This window comes from Amblyomma maculatum, chromosome 1 (assembly GCF_055883805.1).
Source record: "Amblyomma maculatum isolate TAMU_Amacu chromosome 1, ASM5588380v1, whole genome shotgun sequence".
In the NCBI taxonomy this organism is placed as follows: Eukaryota; Metazoa; Arthropoda; class Arachnida; order Ixodida; family Ixodidae; genus Amblyomma; species Amblyomma maculatum.
Genome location: NC_139344.1, coordinates 480,479,510 through 480,500,233, shown reverse-complemented (window position 1 = coordinate 480,500,233; position 20,724 = coordinate 480,479,510). Strand labels below are relative to the sequence as shown.

Sequence of the window (20,724 nt, the reverse complement as noted above, 5' to 3'; positions counted from 1 at the left end):
CCGATTGCTGTCCAGACCAGCCGTCGCCGAACTGCCCCCTCTCATTTCTTTCGCGCGTGGCTTGAAAGCGTCACGCGGCAAACGGCCAAGGGTGATGCGATCGTCTTTGGAGAGGCACACTTTCCAGTGCGTGGTGCGAAGTTCGATATATCGAACGACCGGCGAAATTGAGTTCGATATATGACGCGGCTTTCCTATACTTTTACATGGGATTTTCAAGGGGATATTCTCTGAGTTGGATATAACCAAAATTCTATATATCCGGGTTCGATATAACGGGGTTCGACTGTACGTGGCAGCAACTGCCCCTACCGTTCAGCTGCTCTCGTCTACCACGAGTTCGCATGATTGTTGTTGCTATAGTGATGGCGGTCACCACGCCGTTTGCTTTTTTTTTATTAGTGCTCGATCTTTTTCTGTGAGTTGTGTGAGGTGCATCGAAAAGGAGTTACGCCTTAATGTGGACCACGCTAGTTTTCTTTTCTCCCATCCATATTACTGAATAATGCCATTTCTTCGTTTAACCTTCATGGCGCGCTATGAAAACAGTGTAATGGGGTAGAGATTGAAACTGTCAACCATTTGACACTATCCACAGAGCAATGTCATTTGTAGTGAGCCTTACCGCGCTTAGGTTTGCTACTGTGGCTGTTGCAGTAGAAGCAAGAATGAGCGCACACATGTCTTCCTACTTTATTTTGTCTAAAAGTACCCGACCCTATACATGCATGCATCACATTTTCTGTATGCCCATTATACGGTACATTCTACTACTTCCCTGAATTTCTGCTGGCAAATAATGTTTGTTGATTTGCAGTATGGCAAAAAAAAAAAATCCCATGCATCACAGCTCCACACTGAAAGCATTTGTGTTCTTTCAGGTGTTAACTGACTGGACGTCCCATAAATTCGTACTTTGCAAAATATGTTCGGCAGCTATAGAAAGAAAACTGCCATTTAATATTAGACAGCCCGTATATGTTCGCTACTTTTTCGCAAGACGATTTCGTGAAGAATGTCGCTAGTGTTGAACATTGCATGAGAATGCACTGCGATTAGTTTTTTAATTCAATATCTTCGCAAGCAAAGAAAGCTGTTAAATCTCATTCGCCTCCCCCGGAATTAAAAAAAAAAAAAGCATTTCTCAAATGCTAGAAACATACAGGCTCTGAATACGCTCCGACAGTTGGTGCCTGTCTCACTATCACTACTGAGCTCATCCCTGACATGGACAATGAAAAATAATTGAAATATTTCAATTCTGTCAATAATTACGGAAAGAAAAAGAAAAACTGCAGCATTGGAGAGGAGAAAGACTTTGCTGCAAAAACTGCGTATTCTACTAAGCAATGCTCGAATACGCACGCGTCCACGAAGGAGCTTGACATTGCATCTGGGTATAAGGCATACGTCTGCTATGTGACTTCTCAGGCAGCAGTATCTGCTATATATTGATTTCACGAAATAGAACCACGATGTGATGACAACAGGAGCTACATATCTGAGGAGGATCAGCGCGCATGGAATCACGCCGTTGACCTGTTGCGTTTCGCTGGCAAATTGACGTGGTTGGGGGTTTTAGCCAGTAACATATAGAATATGGGATCTGCTATATGGTTGATTACACGCGAACGTGTACATCAGCTGCTAAATGTTCAGACAGAGGATGGGAACAGTAGTGCGCGCGCTTCACTGGGAACTGTGAAGGTCCATCAGAGTACAGTGTTTATTAGGCATCAGTCCTATATTAAAAAAAACAAAAAACAAGAAACAACATTAAGCTCCTTCGTGTACGCGTAATGACATCGCAGACATGTTTTACACCCAGAAGCAATATCAATATGTTTTTCACTTTCATGGACACGTATTTGAGTAACGTATCAAGGAATGCCCCGGAGCAACAACGAAGGTTTTGCCATTTGTAGTGATGCTGTTACCACCGTTCGCAAGAAGTTTTGGCAGTGCAGTATCGCTTCACGAAGTAAAATTGGAATGTAGGCAGCGTGGACAAGTCAGTCGTCTATTATTCCATCATTTTTCGCTTCGAATGCGAACAAATACACGGAAATCACAGCACAAAGCAGACGCAGCTAACACGATGGCAGCAGCCGTAAGCGCAGCTGACTCACTCAACCCTTGAACATGGCGTCGCGTAGCACGGTTCGCTGAAGGTCCGATAGATGGCAGCAATTTTGCATAAGTTCTATTGCAGGCCGCAGATGAGCAGAAAGATAAGCTCAAAACAGAAAAAGCTTGAACTTGCGCCAACTCCAGCAGCAAAGCAGTAGTCGGATTGTTTTCGGGACGATGACTGCAGCGCGGCGGACAGTCCGTTTTGCAAGGCGGAGTTCACGATCGTCAGATCCAAAGTTTGCCGAGATTGGCGAAGTGTAAAACATACGGCGGCGATATTGGCATTTAAAAAGTGAACCTGGGTAAGAAATTGCCGTCAAATTGATTCTCCAATGCGTAAACTATGGGACATGTCGTCTTCGTAGAGCTCGTCATGCGTTTGCGCCGATCGGACCTCGTTCATAGTCCTTAGCGAATACACTTGCTTCTTGTGCAATGCAGAGCATTGGGAAACAGCAAACAGCTCCAAATTACATTTCTTTTTCGCAATAAACGTTCCTCACCGCGGTCTTGATGCGAGGACATAACAAAATGACATAAGTAAAAAAAAAAATACCGCTGCCTGCATGTGACTCGCGCAGCCGAAAAAATGACAACTGAATGTGCTGCAACTGCAAATCAAAATGAGAGGCGACACTTGGACGTTGGAAAGAAAAGAGACTACATTCCTGGTGGTTTCTAGCCGTTGTCAATTTTAAATTGTAAATGTGTGTATTGCACCAGTGAATGTCCGGTAAATAATTCCGTTTCTTTTTTGCTCTTTTCTCAAAACATGCATTGTTAACCACTTGCAGTTTTGCGGTATTAATATCTCGGCACCTACTGCAGATAGAGTAATAATTTATTTTTCAGCATTAAGCCAAAAATGTGGAGCACACAATGTTGCAATTAGGTAGATTTTTTAATTTCTTGTTCAAAATTTTTTAAAATGGCTTCTTTTTGTGACCATTATAGTGCAATATTTTGACCTTTGAACTTTGTTATGCAATAAAACTAGAAATAATTGCTCAATCAAAAAGCGGCTTGCAACATTGTGTTCCTCATTCTTTCTAGTGTCCAGCAATGTGTTCATCTGAAGTTTTAAGACCTGTGTCCCCTCGGGGGGGACATGGCTCTTCAAGTTATTTTTCTTAATTTTTGACCAAACTTAATAAAACTTGGTGTTATGATTCAATTTCTTGCATTGATTTCAAATATGTAACCTATTTTCCAATTGGTCAATTAGTTCAAAAATAAATGAAATTAATTGTTCATAATTTGCGGAAACAATGAAAAAATAACTGCACTACAAAAAATTCACATGAACACTTTGCTAGGTACTAGAAAGGATAAGGAATACAATGTTAGGAGCACTTTTTTGATATAACAAATCTTAGCGATGTTATAGGAGTTCAAAGTTCACTGTTCCAAATGTAGGTGCCTTACTGTCATGGATGCCAATCGTTACATGGGAATAGCCTGAATCATGATCTTTCGAACGAGACTAAAATGACGCCGGTGGAGAGCGTATTTCTCGATCTGTGGCCGATCAGAACTCGGTGCGATTTGACCTCAATTTAAAGGGCCAAGCGTTCAGATTCACAACTTTGGAACGCTGTAACATGCGAAATAGGTAGCATTTTTCAACCAAAATTTGCATATAGCTGCGGAAACGTCTCAGGACCACGAAAATGAAGAAGTCGAATATCCTATTTTTAGAACGATTTTCGGCCACAAAGAGTTGTGTTCTCCCTTTACTCACAAGTGGTGACAGACGCGTAGCATTTAGTGCTGCTTGCGGAGTTGGGCAATAACGGCTGTGTCAAGATATGCGAGTTTTAAATAATGAGTGCTTTATTCACATCTGTATTATTGCCACTGTACATGCAGTTCCTGCAAGACATTCTGGATGCGCTCTTCTCCATGTTCTCAACGGCTGATGGCAACTCGACTCCATACTCGGGCCTTGTCTTCAAGACACTGGTGAGCATCTCAGGCTTGGCAGTGTCACCGGACCCTGCGTAGGCAACACTCATGCAGTGATTTAAATTGGTCGTTCTTTGCTAATAGTACAATCTCGTTACAAGAGACACTGTTATAAGAGACATTTGAAAATATTTTGGTTGGTTTTCCTACGATTGCCATGTTAACAACATTGCATACAAGAGACATGGTTATAAGAGACACTCGGTTACTAAGGACAACTTTTGCAGGTCCCTAAAGTAAATTCTTCACTATTTAGAAGAGACACAATTAACCCAGGTGTGCTCATGCAACGCAGTTGACTCGTACGAACTCATACGTGTGGCAGTTTAGATTCCCTGTTCCATTACAGCGTCCTTTCTTGTTGCAATATGTCAGGAACCAAGGAGTGCCTCGTTTTGACTGGGAAATCAAAATGTCTCTGTTGTTTCAGTCACACTGGAATGTGATGCCAGTGGCTAAAACAATGGGAACATTTTGACTTCCCAATCAAGAGGAGGCACTCCTTCTTGGTTCCTGACATATTGCAACAAAACAGGACTCTGATAATGAACAGAATTTAGATAAGGGAATTTAAACTGTCACACATACAAGTTGGGAAAAATTTTTGGTTACAAGAGACATCTTTTTCGGGTCCCTTGAGTTTATGAAGCAAATATGGATCATAAAAATTGGCTATGAATTGAATTGAATAGTTTTGAATGTCAGTAGGGGTAGTGTAAACAAAGAAATGCTTTTCACGAAACACAGGCATGAAAGTAAAGTTCACTGCCCATAAATATTGTGCAGTCTGTTATACAGTAAAAACTCAATAGTTTGAAATTATCCGAAAGTTCAGAAAACTATCGAATGGCCTAAATAAAATGCTGCTGAAAGCTGTTTGAGTCACAGTAATTTTATCCAATGAATTCTTGGAATATGGCTGTCTATACATGTGACTGAAAAGGTGAGGTGCTTTGCACACTGAAATGTCAAGAAATTTTTCAACCTTGATGGCCCTTTTCAAGTTGCGATGCAGTAGAAGGTGGTGCCTGTTCACCCTGTCACATTTTGGGGATACTTTACCTCACGTGGTGGTGACAATGCCGTCGGCAACAAATGAAGACACTTGATCGTTACAGGAATCAACTCATTATTGGGCTTGTTTGCGCCAGCAGAACTAAGCAATAGGCGGCGGTGATAGCTCATGCTCAGCGGTCGTTGATCTACTAACTCCGTCACATTGACAAACGCTCAATTTACAGGTGGTGAGGAAATATCCAGATAAAGCTGTGACTAACACAACCTAGAACATTGCAGAAACATGCGCGAGTGACTGGAATCTTTGAGACACATCTTGGCGTATCTTGCACGACAAAGAAACGGATAAAGCTGCGTGTCACGACAACGAACATGATCAATGAACACAGAATTGATATGTGTGCCAGAATCGAAGTGATAAGGCCGCATGCCAGCGGCTGTCGAAATACAAATTTGAATGGTTTGCGGCTGTATGAATCATGTGCAGAAAATAACATTTTTGCATACTGGATGAGCTGAGGAAGTGAAGCATGCCAGAGAGAGAAATATGTGTAGTCGTTAGAACGGTGTGACACAATCCCAAGATAAAAGGTCCGAAACTGTGTGTCGGCTGATGCATGCATCCAATAGGATTGGTGTGAATTTAAGAGAATTGAAACTGTCCTGCCGGGCATGCTCTCACAGGCATAACGATAGTTCTCTTCTGCTGCAATATTGCAGCACTGTTTGTGGGCTCTGCGCAATTCAGGTTCAGGGTGGTCTACTTGGATGACCCCCCGCCCTCCGTCCGAATTAACTGGTCTGAGCCCATCTGAATTCATGACCATCTGATGACATAGACTTAGCATAGACCAGGAACGCTCTCTTGGTTCAGAATAGCTGGATTAGCTGGGGTTGAATTCATCAAATTTTACTATGCCCACAAGGCTTGCCTAGGATCAGATACAGAAGGGTGAGATAGAGGACCCATGTATTGAGAGCAATAAACTACAGTAAAAACTTGGTAAGAGAAACTGCAGCCTGAAATTACCAATGTTTGAAGTAACGAGAGTGAACAGAAAATGCAGTGCACTGTGATTGAGAGTCAGCTGGATAGTAAAGTATGGCATTACAGAAAAAAAAGCACAAGGAAAGAGAGTTTGATATGCTGGTGGAAATGGCTCACGTGTGAATGCGTCTGCCCAGAAGATTAGGCCAGCAGCTGGAATCAGTCTCTCTTCTTATTCATAATGGAGAATTGGGTCATTGTGCTTCACTTCGGAGTCTGCGTATTTTTAACCTAAGATTTCAACCTACCGTATTTACTCGCATAATGATCGCACTCGCGGAATGATCGCACCCCTGAATTTTGAGGTCAAAATTCCATTTTTTAAATTCCCCGCGTAATGATCGCACCCCGAACATGGAGCCGCCTGGTGGTTGATCTGCAGTCATCCCGCAGCGAATGCATTCCGACGAGTTCCCAACCTAGTCTAGTAACGTTGGAGTTCCCATGATTCCATGCTTTGCGGCGTTTGCCATTTTGCAATTCGGCAGCGTCGTAGCGTGCTTTGTGTTTTTGTGCGAGTTTACGCCATTTCACCATGGGGCGGTATGCCAGTTACACCGCCGCGTTCAAGCTCAAGGCTGTCGACTATGCACTGGAGCATGACAACCGCGCTGCTGGTAGGCATTTCGGCGTGGACGAAATGAGGATACGCTATTGGAAGAAGCAGCGCGAGAAGCTGATGGCTACGAACAAGACATGGCGGGCTTTCCGTGGACCCAAAACGGGCAAGTTCCCTCGTGTTGAGGAGGCGGTCCTAGAATACGTGAGGGACCTGCGCAAGGATGGTTGTGCAGTGTCATTAGAAAAGATACAGACGCAGGCGCGCACAACTGCCAGGAAGCTGGGAATCGCCGCAAAGGATTTCTGCGCTAGCTCCGGTTGGACGACTCGCTTTATGCGACGGAATGGACTTTCCCTGAGGCGGCGGACGTCGTTGTGCCAGCGGCTCCCAGCCGCTGGCACGACGCTTTGGATGGAACGGAATTCTAACGCTTTGGATGGAACGGAAGATGACTTCCTGTGGGATTGTGAAGATGCTCCTAGCGACGACACTGCCGTTTCCGATGAGTCGTGCAGCAGTGAAAGCGAGGATGGCGAGGATTCAGACTTTGATTAGAGTACTGACGAAAAAAAAATAAATGGGCATTGTGCACTCCATTTGATGCCTAATGTGCGTGTTTATAGCGAAGGTAAGCCTTACTCAGCTTTTATTTTTGGTTGTAATCGAGATATATGTTCTAAGACGTCTGGCCTGCAACTTGTTTGCGTTTTCGGTGCTCAAAAATTTTTTGTAGAAAATTTACCCCGCGTAATGATCGCACCCCGAAATTTGCGTCAGTATTTTAAAAAAAAAAAGTCCGATCATTATGCAAGTAAATACGGTATTCGCAGTGAACTGTGGTTCTCCACGTTTTCCCATTTAGAGGTGGGAAGGAGACTTATTTCGACTTCAGGTTAAACGCAGATCAGATGGCAGAAAATCATCAGCTTTGTTTCTCAAATAAGAAAGAAAGGTTTCCAACCAGGGGTGTGCGAATACTCAAAATTTCGAATACCAATAGAATATTTTTGTTATTCAGTTCGTATTCGTATTGAAAATAAACCTTACATTGTTGGGATATGTCTGTGTAAGGATTGTCTGGAATAAGGCTACTCTGTAAGTACAGTCAAGCCTTGATACAGTAAAATCTCGGTGATACGAATCTGGCTGATACGAATTTCGGGATGATGCGAATTCGCGAAATTCTCCGGCCAGAGTGCATTGTGTACAATGTGCAAAATTTCGGATGGTCCGAACACTCTCTGGCACCACAACGGATGATACGAACGCGCGAACTGCGACCGCAACCTTGAGCTAGTGCTGCGATGAGGGCAGTGCAGCAATGTGCACTGCCTGCACATCGCTGACTCCGTGATCGCCAGCCACGCTGTATGTACGCATCATGAGAAGTTTGTGGTGACGCATGGTCCGCACTTCGCCAACGTCGCGATTTTCTGTCGGGCTCACGCTGTGAAAAAGCTTTCAGCGGCGCGTGGCCCACAAACCGCAGATGTCGCAACCGCCGTAGCTGACGGCGGCGTACGCGCCGTGTGAGCACGGACTGTACATAGCTGGCTCCGCGATCGCGATCTGCAAGCAGTTTGTGGCGCTGCGCGGCCCGCATGTGGCTATCTCCAATCATGCTGTACGCGTCGCGAGAAATACGTGGAGGCGTGCGGATCCACATCACCGGCATGGCGATCGTTTTTCACATCGCGAAAGGTTTGCAGTGGCGCGCTGCCATGAGTTCCGTATTTACTCGCATAATACTTGCACTCACGTAATGCTTGCACCCCCAACATTGGGCTTCAAAAATCGTAATTTTTTTTTTGCTCGCATAATCATCACACCACCAATATTACCACTGCGAAAGTGATCTGCTAGTTGTAACAAGCGCCATCTTCGGAGCGCTACTGAGCCTAGCTGGCCTCGTTGTGTGCACGCGCTACCAAGCGGCGATAGTGTGCTCGGGTAGATCATCATCATCGGTTAGGCTCGTCTCTTTTTTTTTTTTTTACCTGCATGATGCCGTAGTCGTCGCCATTTTGTGAGGTGTCCGCGTCTCGTCATTGTTCCTTCGTTCCATCCGTGTTACAGTAAAAGCTCGTTAATTTAAATTCCACGGGGCCGCCAGGCCAGTTCGAATTAACCAAAATTCGAACTAATGAAAGTGAGCAAAAATGAAGGCGTTTGATGCCCGGAGGGCACGAAAAACATTTATTTAGCAAAAAAGTCTGTTATCATCTTCTGCTTCTTCTCTCTGAGGGCTACCATACTCACTCGGTCTTCTAGCATGCGAATGCGACGCAGGGAGTCTTCTTCCCCCTCTTCAAAGCTAAAGAAAAGGCGCGCGACATTCAGCGCTCCCATAACTTCTGCCGCGGATGGACGCACGGGCTCTTGCTCCTCGTCGTCGTCCTCGTCTTCTGCCTCTTCTGGGACAGACTGCTCCCCAACAATTTCAGCGACAATGTCCTCATCACTTAGGGCACCGCACACTGCTGCATCGCTGTCTACTCCAACGTAATCATCAAAACTGGCGTCCTGCAGCACAGCACGCACAGCCGCAGGCAGAGGCTCCGGACTCCCATCGTCGCCACTTTCTTTCATACTTCCGGCAGCAAAGCCACAGTGGTGGAAGCAGTTTGCAATTGTGGACGGCGTGACCTGCTCCCATGCACGCACCAACATGTGCATTGCTGTGAGCAATGTGATGGTGCTGGTCTTCTGGTTTCCAGTGCACAAAGTCATGCGCTCGATCATGTGGCGCCTATAGAAACATTTGATGTTTCTGATCACCCCCTGATCCATCGGCTGCAAGGCCGCAGTCGTGTTGGCGGGCAAAAAGACGAGCCTTGTGGCTTTCAGCTCGGCGTCGACTTTGTGTGCCGAGCAGTTATCCACAATGAGGAGAACTTGACACTTCCCTAGCTCCATCCTCCGATCGAATTTCAAGAGCCATTTTTTAAACAATTCGCCCGTCATCCGCGCCTTGCTGTTGGCGGAGTATTCCGTCGGCAGCGTCCTAATGTTCTTGAAACATCTAGGCTTATGTGCCTTGCCGACAACAAAAAGAGGGACCTTCTCCGTCCCGGTCATATTAGCGGCGACCAGAACAGTAATCCGCTCTTTGCTTCGCTTGCCGCCAGCGCAGCTGTCCCCTTTATATGTTACTGTTCTGTCGGGCTGGAGCTTATAAAACAAAGCCGTCTCATCAGCATTGAATATATCATGTGCCGAGTAGCTTTCTAAGTACTGCTGCAGAGCACCGCTTCGCCACGTGGCACAAGTTTCTGCATCCACTTCTTTGGCTTCTCCAGACAACCCCCGGAAGACAAGATTATGTCTATCTCTAAAGCGGTGAAACCATCCTTCGGAGGTGACAAAATCTTCCACATTCAAGCGCAGGGCGAAATCGGCCGCCTTCGCCATGATAATTGGGCCACTCAGTGGAATGTCAGCGCTTCTCATTTCTTTCACCCACGTGATCACAGCGGTCTCAATTTCCGGATACTTGGCTAACCGAAGCCTTTTTCTGTTGCTGGCGAAATCTTCGTCTTCATAGGCATCCTCGATGGCCTTCCTATTTCGGACGTACGTCGACAACGTGCTTGGTGGAATCCCGTGCTTTTTCGCGATTTCCACTTTGCTGGCCTTCCGTTCATCCACCTCGCGTAAAATAGCCACTTTCTCCTTCACCGTCTTGGCACAGTATTTCCCACGCGAACACATCTCGCGGACACAAGCTCACAACAAGTGGCGTGCAAAACGAGGGCTCACGAAATGCAACACGAAACCGTGGTCGATAACACTAAAACGTCGTTCCTCGAAGGAGTCGCGGCAGGAAAGACTGTTTAGTACTTGTTCCAGCACCCTAGCGGCGCCCCGATGGTTGTGCCATCTATCGTTCTGCCGTGAAAGCTTCCAACGATAGTTTTTAACAGCGCCGCTTGGCGGCGCGCAGTTCGAATTATGGGTGGCGGCACCAATTTTTGAGTGAATTAACGAGCTGTTACGCGCATAGACTTCTATGCACTGCGGACCGGACCACGATGACTATTTCGAATTATCCAAAATTTCGAATTAACGAGTTGTGAATTAACGAGCTTTCACTGTACTTGCTTTGTTCCACTGTCTACCATGTTCTTGGTGCCGCATCGCGGTGGGGCGGTACGCAAGTTATACAGCTGCTTTTAAGCTGAAAGCTTTCGAGTACGGGCTACAGGCACTTCGACGTCAACGAGTTCTGCGTAGTGCGCTACTGGAGACAGAGATTGCATTGTCGATACGGACTCGCATCAAGTCTGTGATCAAAAGTAGAACTCTATGGTCTGCTGTAAGCATTATACCACGGAACGTGGGGAGTGATGATGAGGCTGCGTGCGGTAAATAAAGTGCTTTAGGAATTTTTTTTTTTCTCCCGACCCTTTACTTTTATACTTTTATACTGCTTGAAAGTAATGTTTTGGTTATATTTACAATAGCTGACCTAAGAATCCCGATTTGCACCTGTTTAAATTGGCTTTTAGCACTTCAAAACATTTGCTCGAAAATTTACCCGCATAAATATAGCACCCCCCAACTTAGCATCAATTTTCCATGAAAAAAAGTGCGAGCATTATGCGAGTAAATACGATAGTAGTCGTTGGTGCACGCAGCGGTGGGCACGCACGGGCCTCACATCGTAGACTTCGCGACTGCTAGTCGCGCTGTATGCATTGCGGGCAGTCTGCTGCGCCGCGTGGCTGGCACATCGCCATCTTGTGTCGTGCTGTACGCGCCGCGAGAATGTCTGCGGCCCCCACATCGGCAACGTCGAAATCACCTGTCGCGCTGCATGCACCGCGAGTGGCAAGCTGTGACCGTGTGACCATAAGAAACTTTCTCGGACGTAAACAAATATGCACAACTGCCTTTCCTATGCGTCTGCATACTTATTTTCGTTCATTTTGATGATACAAATGTTCGGATGATACCAATGTTCCGATGATACGAATGTTTTTGCGACCCCGTGAGATTTGTATCACTGAGGTTCTACTGTATAGCAAACCTCAATGTAATGAAATTCGGAATGTAACAAATTTTTTTATTTTCCTATCTTTGCCCTGTTCAAAACTACATATTTTTCGCGATGAAGTAGTTGCATGCCGCACTTATTATTTAACTAAGTCCTCGTGCATTTCATGCATGTACTAGCAGCCACCATGGCAGTCTCATGAGAACTGAAACTTTAGTCGAGACAGTACTGTACTTGCCCTTTTACGTGCCATTATTGACTGCACATAAAATCTGTGAGCGAAACAAGATGATGATGATAAGGGCATACTGCCTCACCATTTGTCATCTGTGTACAAGATCAGCAGTGCAGAAGTTTCTGGACGCATCACACCATGACGTCACTGGCCAGTCGGACCGGCAAAGCGCTAGCCATGATCACTGACTAATGAACCCACATTTTGTAAAGAAAAATTGACGTCAGTTTGAGGGGAGGGTTCGATACATGGAAAAAATGTGACATATTTTCTTTTCATTTTTTTTCCGAAAGTCGTTTATCCTTCCACCCATCAATCATTAAGAGCATGCGGTCAGCCATGATCATGACGCTGGCTTAAATTTAGCATGGTTCACTTCAAAAGATGTTTGCTGCTACCACCCCAAATGGTGCGTGATAAAGCAAGCGGAGCAAGTTACCACCGCTGGCACTCTGCCATATTGGCTCCCCACCCCACCTGACCCCTAAGGCTAACTTCAAGAAACATACTGTCATGTTCTTGCTGTGCAGCATCTTGTCCCTGGAAGGAGTAAATGTTGGGATGTGCTAGTGACTAACATTGTTATTTTATATTTTTATTTATTTATTATTATTTTTTTTTTTTCAAATACTAAGCGGCAAAAACCAGTAGGTTCATTACGCAACTAATATAGTACACATACTTACGTTAGGCCTTGACCCGCTCTCAAAGTAGCCGCGTCGGCGTGATTAATGCAAACATACCACAGTGTATGTTCCATACACTGTATGTGTTCCATACAGTGTATGTTCCATGGTAGGGTAACGAAAAATGGTAGGGGTAACATTAACAGATAGAAAGCGTGCAGAGTGGGTAAGAGAAATAACTCAAGTTACCGACATTCTAGTGGAAATTAAGAAGAAGAAATGAACATGGGCAGGACATGTAGTGCAAAGAGAGGATAACCGATGGTCGCTGAGGGTAACAAACTGGATTCCAAGGGAAGGAAAGCGTAGCAGGGGGCGGCAGAAAGTTAGTGGGCGGATGAGATTAAGAAGCTCGCAGGGATCAAGTGGATGCAGCTAGCACAGAACCAGGTTAAATGGAGAAATATGGAAGAGGCCTTCGCCCTGCAGTGGGTATGATCAGGCTGATGATGATGATGATGATGATGACCACAGTGTCTCTGTTAAAGTCTCTTGATCAGCTGATCTACAGACTCCAGTCCCCATTTCCCCACTTGCAAATGGATGATAATGAGGATGATACCGGTAGTGACACCTGGTGGTGGCTTTGAGTACTAGGCACTGCGTGCAAAGAAAAATGATGTGTTCCCGTCTGTTTGCTATCACTCATTATGCTACTGACATACAGAGGAACACTCAGTGCCCTTCTTAGCACTATTACTGCTACAGTTTCTTGCTTATTTCCTGGATTTGCAGTTTACAAGTTCCCATCCACTAGCAGTGTTGCACGAACCGGTTACTTTTATTGCGATAGCAATACTGCGCCAGGTTTTGGCCCGTCGCGTCGTCCTGGGATGGGCCATGTTTGACCTTGAACAGCTGCGAAGAAGAAGAACGCTCAGTCACCGGTTGCTAATGCTTTCGCTCCCCATTCTGTTCAGCAGCATTGAACCCTTCTCATTTATATGTGGGCTGGTAGCTTATGCTCTCGCGTCATACTCTTAAAGGATGAGCTCAAGTGTCCCCAATAATGTAGCACCTTACACTGGTAGGGGAATAATGTAGCAGGCAAAAGGAGCTTCCGCCGTTGCTACAGTGAAATCTCATTACTACGAACACCACATTAACGAACTTTTCAAATTAACGAATTTTTTAAGAATCCCCGGCAGATTTGTCATGTTTTCAATGTGAAACTATTTCAGAATTACGAATTTCGAAATAGCGTATATTTCAGAATAAGGAACGTATTTTATTTCTTGTTCTATAATTTTGGAACATCAGTATTACGAATTTGGCTAAAATTAACAGCACCGCAGCTTGCAACTCTCGCGTGAAACGAAACAGAAACCGCCGTTTCTGTGTGTATGGTCCGTGGGCTATAGCTATCATCATCAGGACATCTAGGACCAGCTCCTAGCGCCACCATGAAGCTATGGTTTATTACGCAGTAGCCAGCAGGCCTAGCTGCCTGCGTTTTTTTTCTTCCTGTGTTGTGTGCTGTACGCGACTCGGTCGTTCGTGCGTTCGCACGTGCGGGACGGTTTCTTTTTTTTTTTTTTTTGCCGCTGATTATCTTATTGCGAAGTTTGTGCGAGATTTGCGATAATATTAGCCAGCGAAGTGCCAAGAAGATATGAACGCAACTGCTTTCACTGCAAGAAATCGACGCAGGGAAAAAGCGATTCGGCCTCTACAGACAGCTAGCATTGCCCCATCGACTGCCGCGATCATTATGAAAGACCGAGACAAGATTTTCAAAGCTCAGGGAGCATTGAAGATGGGGTCATAAAAAACTCCGGTGTGTGTGTGTGTGTGTGTGTGTGTGTGTGTGTGTGTGTGTGTGTGCGCGCGTGCGTGCGTGTGTGTGTGTTGTTGTTTTTTTCTTTTTCACATGGACAAAGTCCGTACTTCCATCGCTCGGTGCAATCACGCACGCGATGAGGTATTCCGGAAAGCGGAAGGTGTATGTGCTGTAGTGGTGTAATGTAGTGCGCGGTCGTGTTTGCTGCACGCGGCAGAAGAAAATAATGGATTTCTTCAAATAAATCAGCTTTGGAGTTAGTGCAACCTTTTCACTTGAGGTTTTGCTTGTCTACACACTGCCAAGATACGTCATTTTCATACCTAGGTTTGACCACTGGCTTATAATCGCAGATTTTTCATTACAACGATATTTCAAAATAACGAATGATTTTTGGCGGTCCCGCGGGATTCGTTATATCGAGATTTGACTGTATTGCAATTCACCTAGGGTTAACCAGAGTTAAACAACAACTAATTCTTTTTTTTTGGACACCTAAAACATGGAAACGCAGACGTAACGAAATTTGCGATTTAGCGAAATGTTCGGCTGCAAGTAGGATTTGGTTATATCGAGGTTCGACTGCATGTGGGAAGTTCAGTATGGCCTCTTCCCTACTTCGGCACTTCTTCAAGTGCATGATGTTGGTTTATGAAAGTATGTGGAAGAAACGCCGCAAATTTTTGAAAGTTCTAAAAGACTCAAATTGAAAAAAGGTCAAGGAAGCAGGTGTGCACTGGTTCCATCGTAAAACACTTTACGGGGCATGTTGGTGCGTTGCTTCCAATATTTCAAGCACAACAACGACGGCACACAGATAGAGAGATGACAGGACGTGCGCTTCCTTTTTCCAAGCATTTCACCCCAAAGAGCCGAGCACCAGGCCGGGGTAAGCTTGTACTCATTGAAAACTGGTGGGTACCTGGCAGTACTAGGGATCGAACCTGGTACCTCCCGAATGCGAGGCACATGCTTTTTCACAAAAAGACGACAGGAGCGCATGTCCTGTCATCTCTCTACCTGCGTGCCATCGTTATTGCATTTGAAATATTAGAAGACCTGCTTGTAATGTCCCCGCCGGGGTAGCGCAGTGGTTAGGGCGCTCGACTACTGTGCCCAAAGGCGCGGGACCAAATCCCAGCCCCGGCGGCTGCTTTTCGAAAGAGAAAAACAAGGCGCCCATGTGCTGTGATATGTCAGTGCACGTTAAAGAACTCCAGGGGGTCGAAATTTCTGCAGCCCCCTCCACTACGGCGTCTCTCATAGCCCGAGTCGTTTTGGGACGTTACACCCCACAAACCAAATCAAACCAACTTGTAATGGTCCTCACCGTGCATGCAGCAAACAAGTACACGAAGCTAGACTGGCAACAGGAATTAGTTTTGGTTGGAGAACTGAAGGTATGCTTGGTTGGCATTAATGCCTTTTGACAATGCATCCGGTGTTAGGAGAGCCTATTTCTCGCAGGGCTACTCACATTGTCACTGGCCGAAAGATTTTTGGTGAACAGCTGTGCTCAAAAGAATTGCCCACGATTGGCTGGCTTTCAGAACTGACCTAGTGCAGCCACCCCAAGGGATGCACCACAAGCATGGCCTCCTCCACCAGCTGTAAATATTCACCACCAACTAGCCGATACGAACACATGCCAGAACTGCAAACCACAAAGAGTCTACTACAAGGCTTGCAACCCCCTTACGCTTTGTGTCAAGAAGCTGCTTTGGCTCACTGCGTGGCCAGCTGCAGTGTCGAGCTTCCAGCTGTGTGCTTTGCAAGAGAGGTATCCTCTAGCATGTAACTTCAGTTTCTTCAGTGATATTGGGTACTCAACGATCCAACTTCTTTATTTTATTTTGAAACATAATTTCAGTATCTCTTTCTTCCTATGTGCAAGTGTCCCTTAGCGAGTCTCGTTCAGTTTTTTCCAAACTCTCATTTCGTTCTAGCAATTCAAGCTCTAGGTCGCAAAGTCGGATTCCCTGTTTTGTCGTGATTGCCTCAAAAATATATTTAGCTTTATTTTTGCATAATGCTTTGAATTCATATGCCCGAAACCTTAAAATATCTGCTATTTTCTCTGTAGCAAGAATAAGTTCACAGGTTGAAGAGCATACGGTCATCGGTTTCATATTATGGCACTTGTTTGTCATATTGAGTGAGCAGTTCAAAAGGCCAAACTTTGACATTTTCTTGCTTCCAGCTGCAGACTCCCCATGGGCCCTTACCAGGAGGCTGTGGTAATCTTACAGTTAATGGTGAATTTTAGTTGATTAGGTAGAGAATCAGCATGGCGATAAAAATTACTGATGCCTCCTTTGTGTGAGGCAGATAGAGATGGCATTTGCCAATGTGAGGCACGAAGCAGTTCAGGGAATAATACCCCTGTCACACGGACAGTTTCGATTGTCATTGAACTCGATATGCATTCAACTCAATGCAGATCGAGGTTGTCACATGGCAACTTTCAAGTGCAATCGAGCTCGAGCCTGCTTGGCTTCAAGCTGCTTCCTCAATCGATCTTGAGATTTCAAGCACACTCGAAAGCGGTCGTCGACACCCTCGTAGCGCACATGAGGAAAATTCCTCAATGCTCTTTGAAAACGCCCGTGTAGCACAGGACGCTTCAATCCTTCTTGAAAACCTCAATGCAGATCGAGCTCAATGAGGATCAAAAGTGGCTGTGTGACAGAGGTATAAGAAGGTAGTGTGTGAAATGATGTGTCCATATGCATCATCCTCCTCCTGTGCAGGTGTACATCCTGAGCCTGCTGGAGAGCCCCAAGTTCGAGCACTTCAAGCCAGTGCTGGATGCCTACGTCAAGGGACACTTTGCAGCCGCCCTCGTCTACAAGTGAGCTTCCTCTCTTGCGTTGTGGATGCGCTTTTCAGCTCACCTTACGGTTTGGCCTCAACAAGGGCACTGATTTCCCCAGTGGAATGCTTAGGTTTTCAGGCTTAAGCTGAGTGGGTGCCTAGTGTCTATGACACGTGCGTCTCAAGAAAGGAACAAAAGGTATCGTAGGTATCATTACCCAGCCGTCATTCTGCATAAGAAAAAGTCTGTCTTTTACATTTCGTTTATTCTGTACCCACAGCGCCCGTAGGAATTACAGGGGGGAGTAAAGGCTACAAAGTTAGAAGCAGACCAAAGACGCATATACGGCAAATGAAGTAGGAATTATACATACACAGCACTCAAAAGCAATGAACAGCGAAAAAAGGAGTACTCAGAGCCGTAGGCAACACTCAACTCAGCATTGAAAACAAAACATCATTTGATATAAGCCTGACAGCATCACGAGGCAACTGGTTCCACTCTGAAACCGTTTTTTTTTTTTTTCTGTTTTGGGGAAAAATGATGCCTTACCGTATTTTCTGGGTGTAAGGGGAGTTTTTTTTTACTAAATCTTCAATAGTATTCTGTATAACGGCGTGTCTTATGTGCGTTTTTGTTTTGCACGTAGGCGAACTTTATTGTGAAACAGTAACGGTAGAGACACCTGAGATTAGAGTATTTGAAGTCGTTATACTGTTCTAGAATTATACAGCAGTCTCACTGGCAGAATGCCAAAAGGTGGCGATGTCCATGCTACTCGCTTTTTACACACTGCCAAGACAAGCCAGATCGAGCCAGCTCTCTTTTCTAGTTACGATTCACAACATTCTCTGGTGGCTGTTGCAGTGTGTTTTGTCCTTCCTGTATGTGCTTTGAACCGTGCGTCAGAGCGCCCACGCGCAGCGACAATCAGTGCTGTGATTATGAGCGCAAAGAGGATGCCAAAGCGCTGTCACGAGAAATTGACGACCGCATATCTAGATGAAGCCTTTTGAGGCTTTGAGTGATAATAAAGTGTTCCTGCTCTCGCTGAGCGAGAGATCTTTCACGCATACGTGTTGCTTCTTTTTTTTTCTATCATTCGCACGCACACGTAACAAGTTTTCTTTCAGGTGCACATAGCTCGCGATGGTTGTTCAAACATATATAGTCAAGTCCTATTGCCCTAACCTGTATAAATTGAGGTGCATCTTTACAAGGGTGCATCTTATGTACCAATTTTTTGTTGAAAGCCTCCAAATATGAAGGGTGCGTCTTATAAACCAGAAAATGCAGTACAGTAAAAGCTCGGTAATTCGAGCTTCATGGGACCGGAAAAAAAGTTTGAATTATCCGATGTTCAAATTATCGAATGGCCTAAAGAAAACTGACAAGAACTATTTGAATTACGGTAAATTTGCCATATTTACTCGTGTAACGAATCTGCTCACATAATGAACCCACCCACCTACAATTTTTCCCCAAGCAATTGAAAAAAAAAAAAAAAAAAGAAACCGTTGGGTGTTGCCGCGTCCCTCTGTTTCTCGCCGTCATGGTCCACAACGCATTTCTTGGCAGTGCGCCAAGATGCTGCACAGTGATGACATCACGGTGTGTTTACCTTTTAACGTTTGCACTCGCAAGGGGGGAAGTGAACTTGGCAGAGTGCCAGCGCTTGTCCAGTTTTCAGTAGGTCACTCAATTATTGGAACTCGCGGTAGCAGAAAACGCCTTTTGAAGCAAATGATTCTAAATGTTGGCGACTCGGCGTCATAACTGTGGCTGACCGCGTACTTTCATTGATGACTGATGACTGGAAGGTTGGATGACTCTCGTGAAAAAAAGAAAAAGTTTTTCCTGCATAGCGCGCGCCCATCCGACATCATAGCATTTCATGGGCGTTGGCTGGGACCGCGCCAACAGTGCTCATTCGTATTTCCGAATTAGCAACTTTCGAACTACCGAGCATTTTATTGCGAGTTTTGGAGGTTGCGCGTTAGAGCAGGCAGCCACTGCTGCGGCCGCCAAACCCTACCTTTCGGCACTGCCAGCCGCCGCGCCGGTCATAGCGCCAATTAGGTTTTACCCACTCTGCCGCGGTTTTACATGGTTTCATCTTCTGTCCCCGTTTTGGGCGTGCGCAAGCCTCTAACTATGCCGGTCTTTCATGGAGGTGTTCTTTTCTTATTTTTGGCCACGTGCTGTGCACCAAGCTGCCAGACGCGCCGGCACATAGTTCAAATTATCCGTGTGGGAACCGGCTCGCGTTCGAATTAACGGGCTTTTTTGTACACAGATCTTTATGGAACTTGCTCGGACCGAGTGTGCAGTTCGAATTATCCAAAAATTCGAATTATCGAGGTTCGAATTAACGAGCTTGTATTGTAAGTAAATTTGTACGGCAAGGGATTCCTTGTACTTTTAAATGATAGTCTGTACATTTAGAGACATAGTAGGATTGGTTCTTTCTTTCTATATATTCACCAATGAATGGTGTATACTATGGAATAATTTTAGCCATAATTTTCATCGTGTAGTGTCCAGGACCTCCCAGTCTAATTCTTGCTTTGTTCTTGGTTTGTAATTTCCAGTGACAAAGCATGCAGCCATGTTCTGCATACGTTCTAATTTTTGTTTATCTTGTAGAGTGGGCGGATCCCGAACAGTGCATGCATATTCTAGGCCACATTGGTCTGATAAAGCAAATCTCGGCAGGCTTATGGGAACTTTCGTGCGTTGGTCCGAAGAAGGCTCAATGCACACCCCGCCCCGACTACGGTATAGTCGACATGGTGATGCCAATTTAATTCTGGGGTAAAATACTCGCCTAGATACTTGTACTCAAATACATAGCATAACAAAGAATTATTTAACGTCTAGATCGAAAATGAGGGTGTTTTTTTTGTGTGTGTGTGCATCATATATACTTTTTCTTCAGATTTAGTTTCATACGACATTTCGTGCCCACTGAGGGGATAATTTGTGCAGACCCTGTTGTATTGTATAGATGTCTATTTCAGAATCGATTATCCTCTAGAGCATGTAGTCATCTGCAAACAGCCTCATATGGGACTCAATTCCATCAGTGATGTCAATAACGTAAGGCAAAAATAATAATGGCCCCAACACGGATCCTTGTATGACACTGGATGTGACCTCTGCCACCTGAGATTTTTCACAACAAAAACTGGGTTTTCAAGCGCAAGTATTCTCTAACCCAACATATTACTTGAAAATTAATATTATAAGCATAAATATTTTGAACCAGCAAATGATGAGGTACAGTGTCGAAGGTTTTCTGTAAATTAGATATATACAGCCCATTGTGAGTCGCTTGTCCGAGGCATCTGCTAAGACATGTGTAAATTAGTCACATAGTGTAATATGTATGTGTATGTAATATGTTGGCGTGACACAGGACAACACTTTCTGAAAACCATGTTCATCATCATCATCATCAGCCTGACTATACCCACTGCAGGGCGAA

At 45.0% G+C, this 20,724-nt stretch overlaps 1 protein-coding gene across 6 annotated transcripts in view; it reads left to right on the top strand.

The window, feature by feature from the left end:
- The window catches only part of spg (dedicator of cytokinesis spg), a 430,105-nt gene that overhangs the window by 148,192 nt on the left and 261,189 nt on the right, over nt 1–20,724 (top strand). For all 6 annotated transcript variants that reach the window (XM_084607325.1, XM_084607299.1, XM_084607317.1 and 3 more), the window contains 2 exons: nt 4,003–4,095; nt 17,173–17,273. In XM_084607325.1, the coding sequence (XP_084463451.1) occupies nt 4,003–4,095; nt 17,173–17,273 (194 nt within the window). The remainder of the gene's footprint in view (nt 1–4,002; nt 4,096–17,172; nt 17,274–20,724) is intronic.